The sequence below is a fragment of the Salvelinus fontinalis genome, chromosome 27 (assembly GCF_029448725.1).
Source record: "Salvelinus fontinalis isolate EN_2023a chromosome 27, ASM2944872v1, whole genome shotgun sequence".
NCBI lineage: Eukaryota > Metazoa > Chordata > Actinopteri > Salmoniformes > Salmonidae > Salvelinus > Salvelinus fontinalis.
Window position 1 is genome coordinate 11,536,364 of NC_074691.1, and position 12,978 is coordinate 11,549,341.

The window sequence follows — 12,978 nt, forward strand, 5'->3', positions numbered from 1 at the left end:
AGACTGACCAGGTGAATCCAGGTGAAAGCTATGATCCCTTATTGATGTCACCTGTTAAATCCACTTCAAACCGTGTAGATGACGGGGGGGGAGACGGGTTAAAGTAGGATTTTTAAGCCTTGAGACAATTGAGACATGGATTGTGTATGTGTGCCATTCAGAGGGTGAAAGGGTGAGGCAAAATATTTAAGTGCCTTTGAACGGGGCATGTTAGTAGGTGCCAGGGGCACATGTTTGAGTGTGTCAAGAACTGCAACACTGCTGGGTTTTTCACACTCAGTTTCCCATGTGTATCAAGAATGGTCCACCAGTCAAAGTACATCCTGCCAACTTGACACAACTGTGGGAAGCATTGGAGTCAACATGGGTCAGCATCCCTGTGGAATGCTTTCAACACCTTGTAGAGTTAGCCCATGCCCCGACGAATTGAGCCTGTTCCTAGGCAAAAAGGGGTCCAACTCAATTTTAGGAAGGTGTTCCTAATGTTTGGTACACTCAGTATACGTGTGCAGTGTAAAGTTTGCATGCATCGAATCTCAGCACCCAGACTATGTAACGTGTGCCCTGGGTAGTCGGGAAGCAAGTTCAGAGAGTGTATTTAATAAATAAATGAATATAGACCAAAACAAAAAACACAGGTAGCGTACAGACATGAAACACTGGAACAGAAACAATAACGCCTAGGGAAAGAATCAAAGGGAGTGACATATGTAGGGAAGGTAATCAGGCAGGTGATGGAGTCCAGGTGAGTCTGATGAGGCGCTGGTGCGCGTACCGATGGTGACAGGTGTGCGTAATAATGAGCAGCCTGGTGACCTCGAGTGCCGGAGAGGGAGTATACGTGACAGACTAGCATGAAATATGTTGATCAGAACCAGTGCAAATTATACCGTGACATTCGGGGATCTTTATTTTTTTCACGGGACCTCCTATATGTTTACACACTTTTGCATGCATGAAATGTTTTGATAGGCTAACGTTACTTGATGAAGACATGGTGTTACAGCAGCTCTGTGCTTTTGTAGCCTAATGTATGTAGCCTAATGTATGTACCCTACAGACAAGAATTGAATCCCTTTCATTTTCTGCACATAGGCCTTCATGCCTTTGAACTGTTGCATTATTCAAGAGTGTAATATGGTTTGGCTGCGTTATTCAATAGTGTAATATGTTTTTGTTGAATGGTTTGTGCTTACTGTCTAGCGGCTACTGTGATATTTATGGTCAATTTGAGCTGCGGACCAAGAATGTTGTTTTGCCAGCCACAACGAAAGGTAAGGCAAGGCCATACTGTGAATTGAAAAGTAGAATTCTCTTTCGTCACCCGGCTCCTCAGACTCTCCTTCATATCCTGTAGTGGGAATAGGGATAATGACAGCTTCTTGAATCTCTCAATCAATCAGAGATCATTACAGCTGGCAGGCAGCATTGCCGCAAAAAAAAAACATGCTGGCTCTTAGATGGCAATCACCTCACTCTCTCCCAATTTGCCAGTGGATGCAGTTATTATTAGACGTTGTAACATTAGAATTGTCGACAGCGAGAATGAATGGTGCTAGTCAAGGTACAATTGAGGCCTGTACAAATGTACTTGACTCTGTAAAGATTAATCTCAGCTAAAGCCCAACACATACGCTGAACAAAAATACAGTGGTGGAAAAAGTTGCCAATTGTCATACTTGAGTAAAAGTAAAGATACCTTAATGGAAAATGACTCAAGTAAAAGTGGAAGTCACCCTGTAAAATACTACTTGAGTAAAAGTCTATAAGTATTTGGTTTTAAATATACTTAAGTATCAAAAGTAAAAGTACAAGTATAAAACATTTCAAATTGCTTATATTAAGCAAACCAGATGGCACAATTAAATTTTATTTACAGATAGCCAGGGGCACACTACAACACGCAGACATAATTTACAAACGAAGCATTTGTGTTTAGTGAGTCCTCCAGATCAGAAGCAGTAGGGATGACCAGGGATGTTCTTTTGATAAATGTGTGAGTTTAACCATTTTCCTGTCCTGCTAAGCATTCAAAATGTAACATGCTTTTGGGTGTCAGGGAAAATGTATGGAGTAAAAAGTACATTATTTTCTTTAGGAATGTAGAGAAGTAAAAGTTGTGAAAATATAAATAGTGAAGTAAAGTACAGATACCACAAAAAACTACTTAAGTAGTACTTTAAAGATGTTTTACTTATGCATCACACCACTGCAAAAATATAAATGCATACTCACCAGACATGTCACCCATTGAGCATGTATAGGATGCTCTGGACCAACGTATACAACAGCCAATATCCAGCAACTTCACACAGCCATTGAAGAGGAATTGAACAACATTCCACAGGCCACAATCAACAACCTGATCAACTCTATGCGAAGGAGATGTGTCAGCGCTGCATGAGGCAAATGGTGGTCACACCAGATACTGTCTGGTTTTCTGATCCACGCCTCTACCTTTTTTTAAGATATCTGTGACCAACAGATGCGTACAGTGGTTCCTCCTTTAAAAGTTATGTCATACTGCAGCACACCTTGCAGGCTGCTGCAGCATTCTGTGGCACGTTATCTAATTGTCAGCCATTTTTTCTGTTAATGCAAGTTTATGCTAGTTTGACCAACAGAGGGCATCTTTGAGAAGCATTTGATAGTCTTCCATATTGGCATTAACAGAGAATTTAAAACCTTTTTTGTAATAACATAGTATATGGGATTGATTTGAAGAAATTTGGCTTAATTAATTGTATTAATATTATGGTGTTTCTATTCCAAGAAAAACAAAACCCTCAGCGTTTCCCGTTAGGATGGAATGGAAAATATGGTGCTGTACAACGTGACGGTCGAGAGTAGGCTACAGCATAAGTGGATTGGAGGATTCTAAATTAATATCTAAGGGAAATAACATTTCCACACCCTAATTGTAGTGCAACCGAACTTTCAGTTGAGTGTATTTGCTCTTTGCTTTCTCTACTGGGAGATGATGCTGTTGCTATGCAACCTCTTGCTAGCTAGTTAGCATAACAAATTACAAGTTAGACATTTTTCGATTTTGGGTGTGTTCTTAAATTCATTCTGGAGTGGCTGCATTTATGAGCGTTGTCAAATTGTCCATTTGTAAATTCAGACCGTTTTGCTCTCGGAGCGCACACTGGACATTCGGGCCAAGGAGTAGGGTTGATTTGAGCGTTCTGGCCTTACAACTGCAGTCAAGCACCCAAGCTAACATTGGCTAGCTTGCTAGCTACTTCCAGACACAAATGAGACCACTCTGACCATTTTACTCGCTCTAGCAGAGCTGGTTAGGCAGTTTTTGTGTTAACCAGAGCGTTGGTGACTGTAACTGTACTGCTGGAAACAATTTCATTACACTTTTTGCCAATGTTTACTGACACTGGCCATATTCAACGGGTGTTGAGCGCTTGTAAACTCATTATTCTGTGCTCTGGTACACTCAGGCAAGAGTGCTCTGAAATCGGAGTAGAGAGCCAGAGCGAATTTACGAAAGCACCCGAATGTCCATCGAGAACGCACAACATGACCGTATTCCCAGTCATGTGACATCAATAGATTAGGTCCTAATTTATTTATTTAAAAAAAATATATATATATCCCCTTTTCTCCCCAATTTTCGTGGTATCCAATCGCTAGTAATTACTATCTTGTCTCATCGCTACAACTCCCGTACGGGCTCGGGAGACGAAGGTCGAAAGCCATGCGTCCTCCGAGGCACAACCCAACCAAGCCGCACTGCTTCTTTAACACAGCGCGCCTCCAACCCGGAAGCCAGCCGCACCAATGTGTCGGAGGAAACACCGTGCACCTGGCCCCCTTGGTTAGCGCGCACTGCGCCCAGCCCGCCACAGGAGTCGCTGGAGCGCGATGAGACAAGGATATCCCTACCGGCCGAACCCTCCCTAACCCGGACAACGCTAGCCCAATTGTGCGTCGCCCCACGGACCTCCCGGTCGCGGCCGGCTGCGACAGAGCCTGGGGGCGAACCCAGAGACTCTGGTGGCGCAGTTAGCACTGCGATGCAGTGCCCTAGACCACTGCGCCACCCGGGAGGCCCTAATTTATTTATTTCAATTGACTGATTTCCTTATATGAACTGTAACTCAGTAAAATATTTTGAATTGTTCATATTTTTGTTCAGTATATAAATAAACAATCTAGAACGCTCAACACGTACAAACTATATATACAGTATATACCTATTTTCATAATATATATACTTTCCGGCCCACGAGGAAGGCGTGGTATTAAGAGGGGGATGGAGGTAAAAGCAACTTTGGATGTTAAGAGGGGGAAAGGTGGTGAAGGGGGGTGGGTGGTTGTGGTTGGATGGAGACATGTTGGATGGGTGTGGTTGGGGAAATGGGATAGGATGTTACGGGTGGAGGCTCTTTCTTTTCAGTTTCCAAAGTAAAATGATTCAATAATTTGTACTTATTTACATTTTGCATGTTTGGTCATGATATCTGCATTAGTGCTATCGACTCCCCAAGACACCCGCTTGATGGTTGAAATGAAATTACCGACACGTACTCACTGTTCCACGCCAATGGCTCCTTCTCACATAAGACAGTCGGAAGCAATAACATATTAAATTAATAAGTCTCCGGCGACTAAAGGAATCCACTGCGCATGATATGGAATGATTACTTTTCCCATTCGCTATCATGCAGATAGAAGGGCGGTGTGGAGATAAGAAATGTAGCAACCATTTAACAAGAAGGCACTAGAATGTATATCTTTATCAGGGTAGAACACGACTCGCGTCTGAGGAGATATATGGCGGGAAAAGCAGGACATTGCAGATAAGAGTTGGTAGGGGGAATAGCGATAATTTCTGTGGCTTTGCGCGTTTGCCTTTTCAGATTATTTCTCTGTGTTTTGACTGCCAATGATACTGTCTACTGCCCCCTTATTGTCCCTACTGAATATGTGAATTATACACAAGCTAAGTGTTCATGTTTGAAAAGGCAATTTCATAATTGATGCCAGTTTCATCATTGAAGTAATTTTAATGAAACACTGAAGTGTCTGTGATATACAGCTGTGCATGCTGGGTGTGATTGCTGGGTGTGATTGCTTTTTATCCAGTTTCACTGAGACATTTAGCCTTCTAGTGACTTGAAAAAGAACAGAGGCACAGTGACCATATGTCCATTTCTGTCATTTATACTGTGACTCTACTCATGGGAAATACATTCTCTTCATAGCTGAGCAGTGATCATTCAGTCCACTACGTACAGTACCCTCGCTCCTTCCTGCTCAAATTAGTCATGATAGGGCTATATTGTAACTAGGGACTGCGGTTATTCCTGGTCAGGACACAAGGTCAGGAAAGAAAAAAACTTGCTCAGAGTTTCTCTTGGTCATGTCGTACAGTATGGTAAGGTAAAACTCAGGGCCCTAGCCATGAATCATGATTTCCCTCTTCCTCTCTGGTCACTGTAGGTGCTCGAATGGCTACTTTGGTCAGCCGACGGTTAAGGGGGGCTCATGCCAGCCCTGCCAGTGTAATGGTAACCTGGACCTGGCCTCACCGCGGAGCTGTGACCCCATCACCGGCTCCTGTCTGAGGTGTCGGGATGGCTACGGGGGAACCACCTGCGACACCTGCGCCGAGGGGTTCTACGGGGACGCCATCGAGGCCAAAAACTGCCAACGTGAGTATAAGAAGTACATGAGTATCAGAGCCTGCAGTACGTTAAAGCCCCTGTCCCTGTCTGAGTCTCCTTTGAAGAGTGGAGTGTTGCTGTAATGTTATGCGAGCGCTGCCTGTCTGCCTTCCTGCCTGACAGACAGCCTGCATGCCAGATGTGGCGGTGTCTTTGAAAATGTTTGGCTTTGAGAATATGGGAATGTGTGCAGATGGTGACTGTCTGTGTAAATCCACATAAACAACCTGTGTTGACTTACAAACTTCAATGCTCACCCCATAAAAGTTTATAATTCATCTGCCTCTCTGTTCTCAGCAGTACAGTCTGCGACGTTGATAATGTCTGGATGAAGATAACTAATTAGTCTCAGTTTACCAAAACAACCCATTTGACGATGATGCCAAGATAATTAAAAATGCATTACAGCTTATCACGGCTTATAAAAACAAAATTAATTCTTGATTTATAACTCTTGATATACAGCTGCAAAATGTTAAGACGACAAAGAAATTATAGAGGTATTGATAGTGATTGACAGTACATTAAGACTAGACTAGACTGGTAAAGCACAATAGTTAAACATGCAGCTAACGCCTCTATAGGCTTCTACAATAGAATGGAATAGCTGCCTTCATCTGCAGTGATAAAAGGTAGACGCACTACTTCCGTTTTAATGAAATCTGTAGAATGAAAAAAGTAGGTTGGTGAGAAGAAATCCATTTTCGCTGGATTAGTCTGGCTGTCCTAACTGATTAAAGTGGCGGTGGGGCATTTTGGGCGGACATGGAGTAATCAACATTAGGAATGCAGAAACAGGGCCGTCGTTGATGGAAATTGCCCGTGCTATCACGGTGGCAGGGAAAACAAGTTGATGATCATTGTCACAGATCTCTGCCACATAATGTGGCTGATGCACAGTGTAATCTTGTTGCTGGTTTCAGTGTGTGATGAAACCATCAACCCGACTCGTTCTCTCTTTCTCTCAGACAGCCCGAATTAAAAACTTGACCCACTTTAGATCCCATCTGGACTTCATGCTGTCAGGATGAGAAAGGGAGTCTTACAACTCATAGTCATTCCAACCTGTTAAACATTGAATAAATGCAGGCATTTTTAAACCTTACGTGGGCGACTGAGCACAGTACAAAGACAGAAAAAAAGCAGATGTCCCCTCCAACCAGTCCTATAGGAAACCATCTGTGCCTGTGTTTTCTCTTGCAGATCACTAGGACTTTTTAAAGTAAATAATGAGCCGGTTATACAATGCAAATGTGTTCCTGTGTCTAGCAATCTGAAAGCGGGTGGATTTGTGTACTCTGTATGAGTTGATGACAATAGACAGTAGTTCTTCACAGCAATAGGACAGAAGAGAACAAGAGGATATAGTTGTACTGTACAGTACATACTCTTATCTGAGAGGGCCTTGTTGGGGCTGAACTTAGTCTGATCCTTGTTATTCTAAATCTGATTCATTCAACTGATATCCCCTCCTCCCCTCTCCTCCTCCCCACCCCTCTCATTGGTCTACAGATTGCCAGTGTCACAACAATGGCTCTGTGTCGGAGGTCTGCCACCAGGAGAATGGGCAATGCCAATGCAAGCAGCATGTGGTGGGACGGCAGTGTGACGAGTGCATGGTAGGTCACCAAAGTATCAGCTGTCATTCCGAATCATGTCAACTCGGTCACAATGTCATTTTATCATTGGGATACCCATAAAAAGGTGGACAATCTATGGGGACATTTCAAATCAGTTACTGCGTCAGATACTGTTGATTAGTAACGCTGATGTCGGAAGTTTAACCAATTTTTCACTCCGGTGTTTGGTTTCACAAATATATTGTCATCTAAATATTTCCCAAAGTTTTAGGGTGACGGCCTCATTTATACTCAGTACCTCAGACATTCACAGATAACTAACTTCCTGCCCCTCACTGCTCCTGGTGAATGAAGCCCAACTGTTGGTGGGATGCAGAGGAGCAGGTGTGTAAGCCGTGCTCCTGCAGCCGTACAGGGGCCATGTCCCAGCGCTGCGACCTGGAGGGACGTTGTATCTGTAAGCCCGGCTTCGTGGGCCGTCGCTGCGACCTGGGTCGCCAGGGTTACGAGCGTCGGGAGACGCGCAGGCCAATAGAGAGGGTCCGGCTGCAGCAGGTCCAGCGCTGGGGCTCGTCCCGCTCTGGGGGCTGTCCCAGGGCAGCCTACCGCACCTCAGCGGTAAAGACAGTAAAGATTTGCAGCACGGAGTGTTTTAGTGTGTTAGTGTGCTGTGATGCTTCCCAAGCCTGCCCAGCCAACCAACCCACCCACCAACCACCAACCCACCAACCACCCATCCACCCACCCACCCACCCATCCACCCACCAACCAAGCCTGCCCAACCAACCAACCAACCAAGCCTGCCCAACCAACAGGGTCCATAGTTATAATTTTTCCTCACCTAGCCACAACGAACATGTCCAGCCCAGACCCTGACTATATGTGACTGCAACCTGACCCCACTTCAAACCTGACCATATAGGCCTTCTCTGACTGACCACAACTGACCACTCACCATCTTCTGAACAGAACAGATCTGATGTGTACTGGCTGGACCACAGCATGACTCTAACCTGACCTGAGCTGACAGGACACATTGCCTGGTCAGCAGTAAGCCTCTGACCTTAATGACTGTATGTGAAACAGCCTGGCGCTCCACTCTTCTTAGCCTCTGCTTTCTGCTCAGGTTTCACCTGGACCTGTCACTGAATAGCCTTGTGTGATACAGCCTGCACATACTAACACATATTTTCATTGAGCTAGAATTGTGTGTATATGAACTAGCTGTAAGGCTACTGTATGAATGTATATGAACTACTATTATTTTACAGTATGTAAATATCCATATACTGGTTGCAGATAAGGTATGGGTGTAGAACAGCATTCTTTAGATATACAGATGTAGGATCTTAATTTGACCCATATTGTCACAGCAAAATAATCCTTCAGCAACAGGATTTGAACCTTTAGTCCATAACATGAAAAGTGAAATACTATTTATATAATTGTGTGTTAGTGCAGGTTTTTAGTGAATTTGTGTAAATCACAAAGCTCATCTGCATTTTCTGCGGGTGCAGGAATGCAATTCTCAGCAGCAAAGAGTGATCCAATTAAGATCCTACGTTTGTACTGTACAGCTAGATGTAATTGTAAATCCTTGAGGCGTTGAAGAAATACTTTAATGCACAGTGTGATTCAGTCACATAGTAGTCTACATTGGAAAGAGGTGATTGAGGATTCTTGGGAAAATCCAGCCCCCACTAGACCCTTCAATTGATGTGAGATCTCTTCATAAGTTGTTGTTTTAAAATACTTCCCACTTATCAAGCCAGCCCTTTACGTTGTGATAGTTAATTGTTCAGCCTTTGTTACGGCATTCATCTTAATTGAACTCTTATTTAAAAGTTCCGTTTTCTCACCTTGGTCAGTGGCAGTGTTCGGGAAGCTACTCTGAAAATATAGTGCACCAAGCTACCAATTACTTCACACTTGAAGTAAAAGCCACACTAAAGCTACCCTTAAGAAAAACATGGTTTACTTACCTAAGTTACTTTGATAAAAAGTAGTTTGCTCCAAACTACTTAGTGAACAATTATCACATGTATATCTGAAATGTCATAGACTACAAATTGCAAGAACAGATGACTATAGTATATAACATATGTTAAACAGAATGTGTAATTTAACCTACTAAACACAAAAATTAGGTTTCAAGTGAGAATTAGCCAGGGCTGATGCTGACAATATGAAGGCAATGATTGCCTACTTCACTCATATTGTGTGCAACGCTAACACACCAGGCTGGAACCATGCTACACACAACCACACTACACACAATCACATTACACACAACCACGTTAAACACAGACACGCTACACATACACGCATTATTCTTCAGCTGTGCTGACAAGAGTAAGCAGGCACTTCTCACACACAGACGTCAGTCATCCCTAACACAACACCTGGTTGCTGCTCAGGCGCTAACCGCTCTCTGTCAATCAATCAGCCATCCATTTCCACTCCCGCCTCCGAGACAACTGGATCCACATGGGGTGGTGGAAGCATCCCACCAGGACTCCCAGCACCCCCAGAGAGAGCTCCCCGGAGGGGAGGGGGGGGGGGTAGTCTGGGGGAGAGGCCCGGGGATGCGTGCTACCTACCACCGTCACCATTCCTTTCAGTTGAAGGGAGAATAATGCCGATTGCCAGCCAGGCAGGAGCTGTTGGCTCCTCATATAATCAGATTCATATCGAACCATCTGTCTTTGGCTGCCTCTTTCCCCGTCGCATCGCCTTCTATAGCTACAATTCCCATTTACTTATTCACCACATGTTGCTGCATTTATAATGAGACATGGGCATTTCCTCTGCCGGTTGCACGGAGAAATTAGTTTATATTAGATTATGTTTTGTACTTCTAATATTTTGTATGTCCTCACCATCAATTGAATTGTTACTATTGTTACTACGGTTCAAATAATGTTTTCTCGTACAGAGACGTTATTGTATGCTGTGTGTTCTTGAAAACGTTGTCTGAAGTACTGAGCTGTGTGTTTTACAGTTTTTGCGGTGTGTCCCTGTGTGCTGTACTTGTTTGTTGTGGTAATAACACCCTATGTCTCTCTATGACAGCTCTATGGAGTCCCTGAATGACCTCAGTATCTATGTGCTGTCCCACAGCCCCAGACTTATGGCATTCAGTCCGCTGGAGTCTGTGTCCCCTGCAACTGTAACTCCTTTGGGTCCAAGTCCTTTGACTGTGACGAGTCGGGCCAGTGCCGGTGCCAGCCTGGTGTCACTGGGCCCAAGTGTGACCGATGCGCTCCAGGACACTTCAACTTCCAGGAGGGTGGCTGCACACGTAAGAACTAACCTCCATCTAACTGATTGATGTCTGCAAATAACTTTTGGTCAATACAATACATGAATGCATCTTGTTTAGATTTGCTTTCCTTGATGTTAAATGCTGGATGAACTCAAACCAAAAAGGGTATTTTCTCTCTTCCAGTTTTAATGGAAAGTTGTGGTGCTGAGCCTATTCTGTTGTTTTGAGTGGAGTATGTTTTTCTTGCCCCTTTCCCAGCGTGCCAGTGCGCCCATGTGGCAAATAATTGCGATGCCAACACGGGACAGTGCGTCTGCCCTCCCAACACCGTGGGGGAGAGATGTGACAAATGTGCCCCCAATCACTGGGGTCATGATATCATGGCGGGCTGCAAGGTACACCTTACTTCACCTCATCTCACGCCACTCCCCTCCACACTGGTCCTATCTGGCTCTTCCCTGAAGTTAGGCCTATTCTTTTGTTGATAAAAAAATGCTCATTAAAAAGGTTTAGCAAAATAACTTCAACTTTTATAGTATGGAACATTCACAAAATAGGAATTAAAACAGCACAAAAGTGCTTTGAGATTTAATGGAGAAACACATAATGGGATTACTGCTGTGACGATATGTATAATTGTATAATTAATTTTGCAGCCAACGTTTTAACCCGCTTTGTGGAAAGTTAGTGGGATGTTTCCTATATGAAGCTGATGGATTAACCCTTTGTGACTGGGTATTGATTAATATAATGGTACATTGATTATGAATACTTGACAATCTCCTCCACAGGCCTGTGGCTGTAACCAGGTGGGCTCAATGACGCAGCAGTGTAACCCCAACACGGGCTGCTGCATGTGCCGGGACCAGTTCCAGGGAGAGAAGTGCAGCGAGTGTAAGCTGGGCTACCGGGACTTCCCACAATGCATTTCCTGCAAATGCAATGTGGCCGGGTCAGACAGCCAGACCTGTGATGCAGACCAAGATGTGTGCGCCTGTGCAGACAGGACTGGACAATGCAGCTGCAAGGTAACCCACAACCATCAGTTGATTGTAGTCTACTCTATTTACTATCTATATACTCTACTATTATCACCTAGAATATTCATCACAGGGTGCTGTGTCAAGTGATTGCATCAGACTTCTCCAAATAAATGACAGCAAGAAACTACAATGAAATTCTCCAAAAGAAACCAAAGCCAACTCTCCTGGCACCTCCCTGATGTCTAGCCAGCACTGACTTATCAAAGTAGCTTTCACTACCACTTTCACATTTTAAACTTGGAGTTACATAGCATAACTAGGCCTGTATTTTCTAAGTCTCACTGCAATTACCTGGAAATGTCCCATTAGAGTGACTAAGGTAGATTGCTCCATATAGCCTATGTTTCAACAGCAGCACTAGCTCTCCGTACCTACCTAGTACCTTCCCTATCTGGGCTCAGCATAGGGCCTGTCGCCATCCTCTGCCTGGTTGCCAGCGTCGAACAAACCCAGAGCCAGGCAAACAAAACCCAGGCAGGCAGGGTAGCGTCTGTGTGTGTATCTGTGTGGGGGAGGAAGTGTGAGATGGAAATAGACCTGACGTGGGGGGAAGGCATTCAGATTAGCTAGCGCCAGGCAGGCAGGCGTCGCCATCCCCGGCTCCGTGCCTCACAGTGACAGTGCTGTGACATTGTGACAGGCTGTCACATAGGGCCAGCTATGAGAGGTGATGACTCTCATTAAGAGACAGAGAGAGAGAGAGAGAGAGAGAGAGAGAGAGAGAGAGAGAGAGAGACGCCACCCAGTAAAAAGCCATTTTCTACTCTGAAGTAAAGGTGACACATGCAGAAGAGAAGACAGTTGTTGGGTCTCTTGTTGTACTGTTGTGTGTGTGTGCGTCTTCCCTCGCTGGCTGTTTATTTTAGACTACTGGGATGGAAGGATAGAGAGAAGAGGTTGATGGGGTTTAGGGATGTTAGTGAAGGTCACGGTGATGGACAGTGACTGGAGGGGTGATGGACACAGTGATGGACACGGTGATGGGGTGGCGTGGCTCTGTGTGTTACATGAAGCCATGGCAATAGAATTTCTGGCATCCTTAGCATCCTCCTTAAAGTTAAACCCACAGACTGGTGTGTAAACTAAGTGTTTATATGTAGTTCATGGCACAACCAATGTCTGTTATGAATGCGGCTTCTCAGTTCTGGATGCTGTGGGAGTGCTGTGGGAGCTAGGGGAAAGCATCAGATAAAATAGAAGGGAAAAGTTCCATATGAAATAGTGTTTTTTTGGGGTGATGCACTGTTATCAGGGCTGTCACTGTGTGTGTGTCTGCTGTACGCGGGGGTATGCCCCTTATCATTCCTTCTCAGACACATGTCACTGTGGTACACATACACAGTAGCCCCTTTGACATGCACCTACTGTATCTACACACATGGCTGCCTTTGGATTCTTGTGAATAT

At 44.4% G+C, this 12,978-nt stretch overlaps 1 protein-coding gene across 12 annotated transcripts in view; it reads left to right on the plus strand.

The window, feature by feature from the left end:
* lama2 (laminin, alpha 2) overlaps positions 1–12,978 on the plus strand; it is a 166,862-nt gene that overhangs the window by 95,870 nt on the left and 58,014 nt on the right. For 8 of the 12 annotated variants that reach the window (XM_055884711.1, XM_055884714.1, XM_055884712.1 and 5 more), the window contains 6 exons: positions 5,461–5,672; positions 7,197–7,303; positions 7,619–7,882; positions 10,385–10,565; positions 10,788–10,924; positions 11,321–11,557. In XM_055884711.1, coding sequence (XP_055740686.1) covers positions 5,461–5,672; positions 7,197–7,303; positions 7,619–7,882; positions 10,385–10,565; positions 10,788–10,924; positions 11,321–11,557 — 1,138 coding nt within the window. The remainder of the gene's footprint in view (positions 1–5,460; positions 5,673–7,196; positions 7,304–7,618; positions 7,883–10,384; positions 10,566–10,787; positions 10,925–11,320; positions 11,558–12,978) is intronic. The other 4 variants (XM_055884718.1, XM_055884719.1, XM_055884720.1 and 1 more) reach the window with 1 other exon arrangement.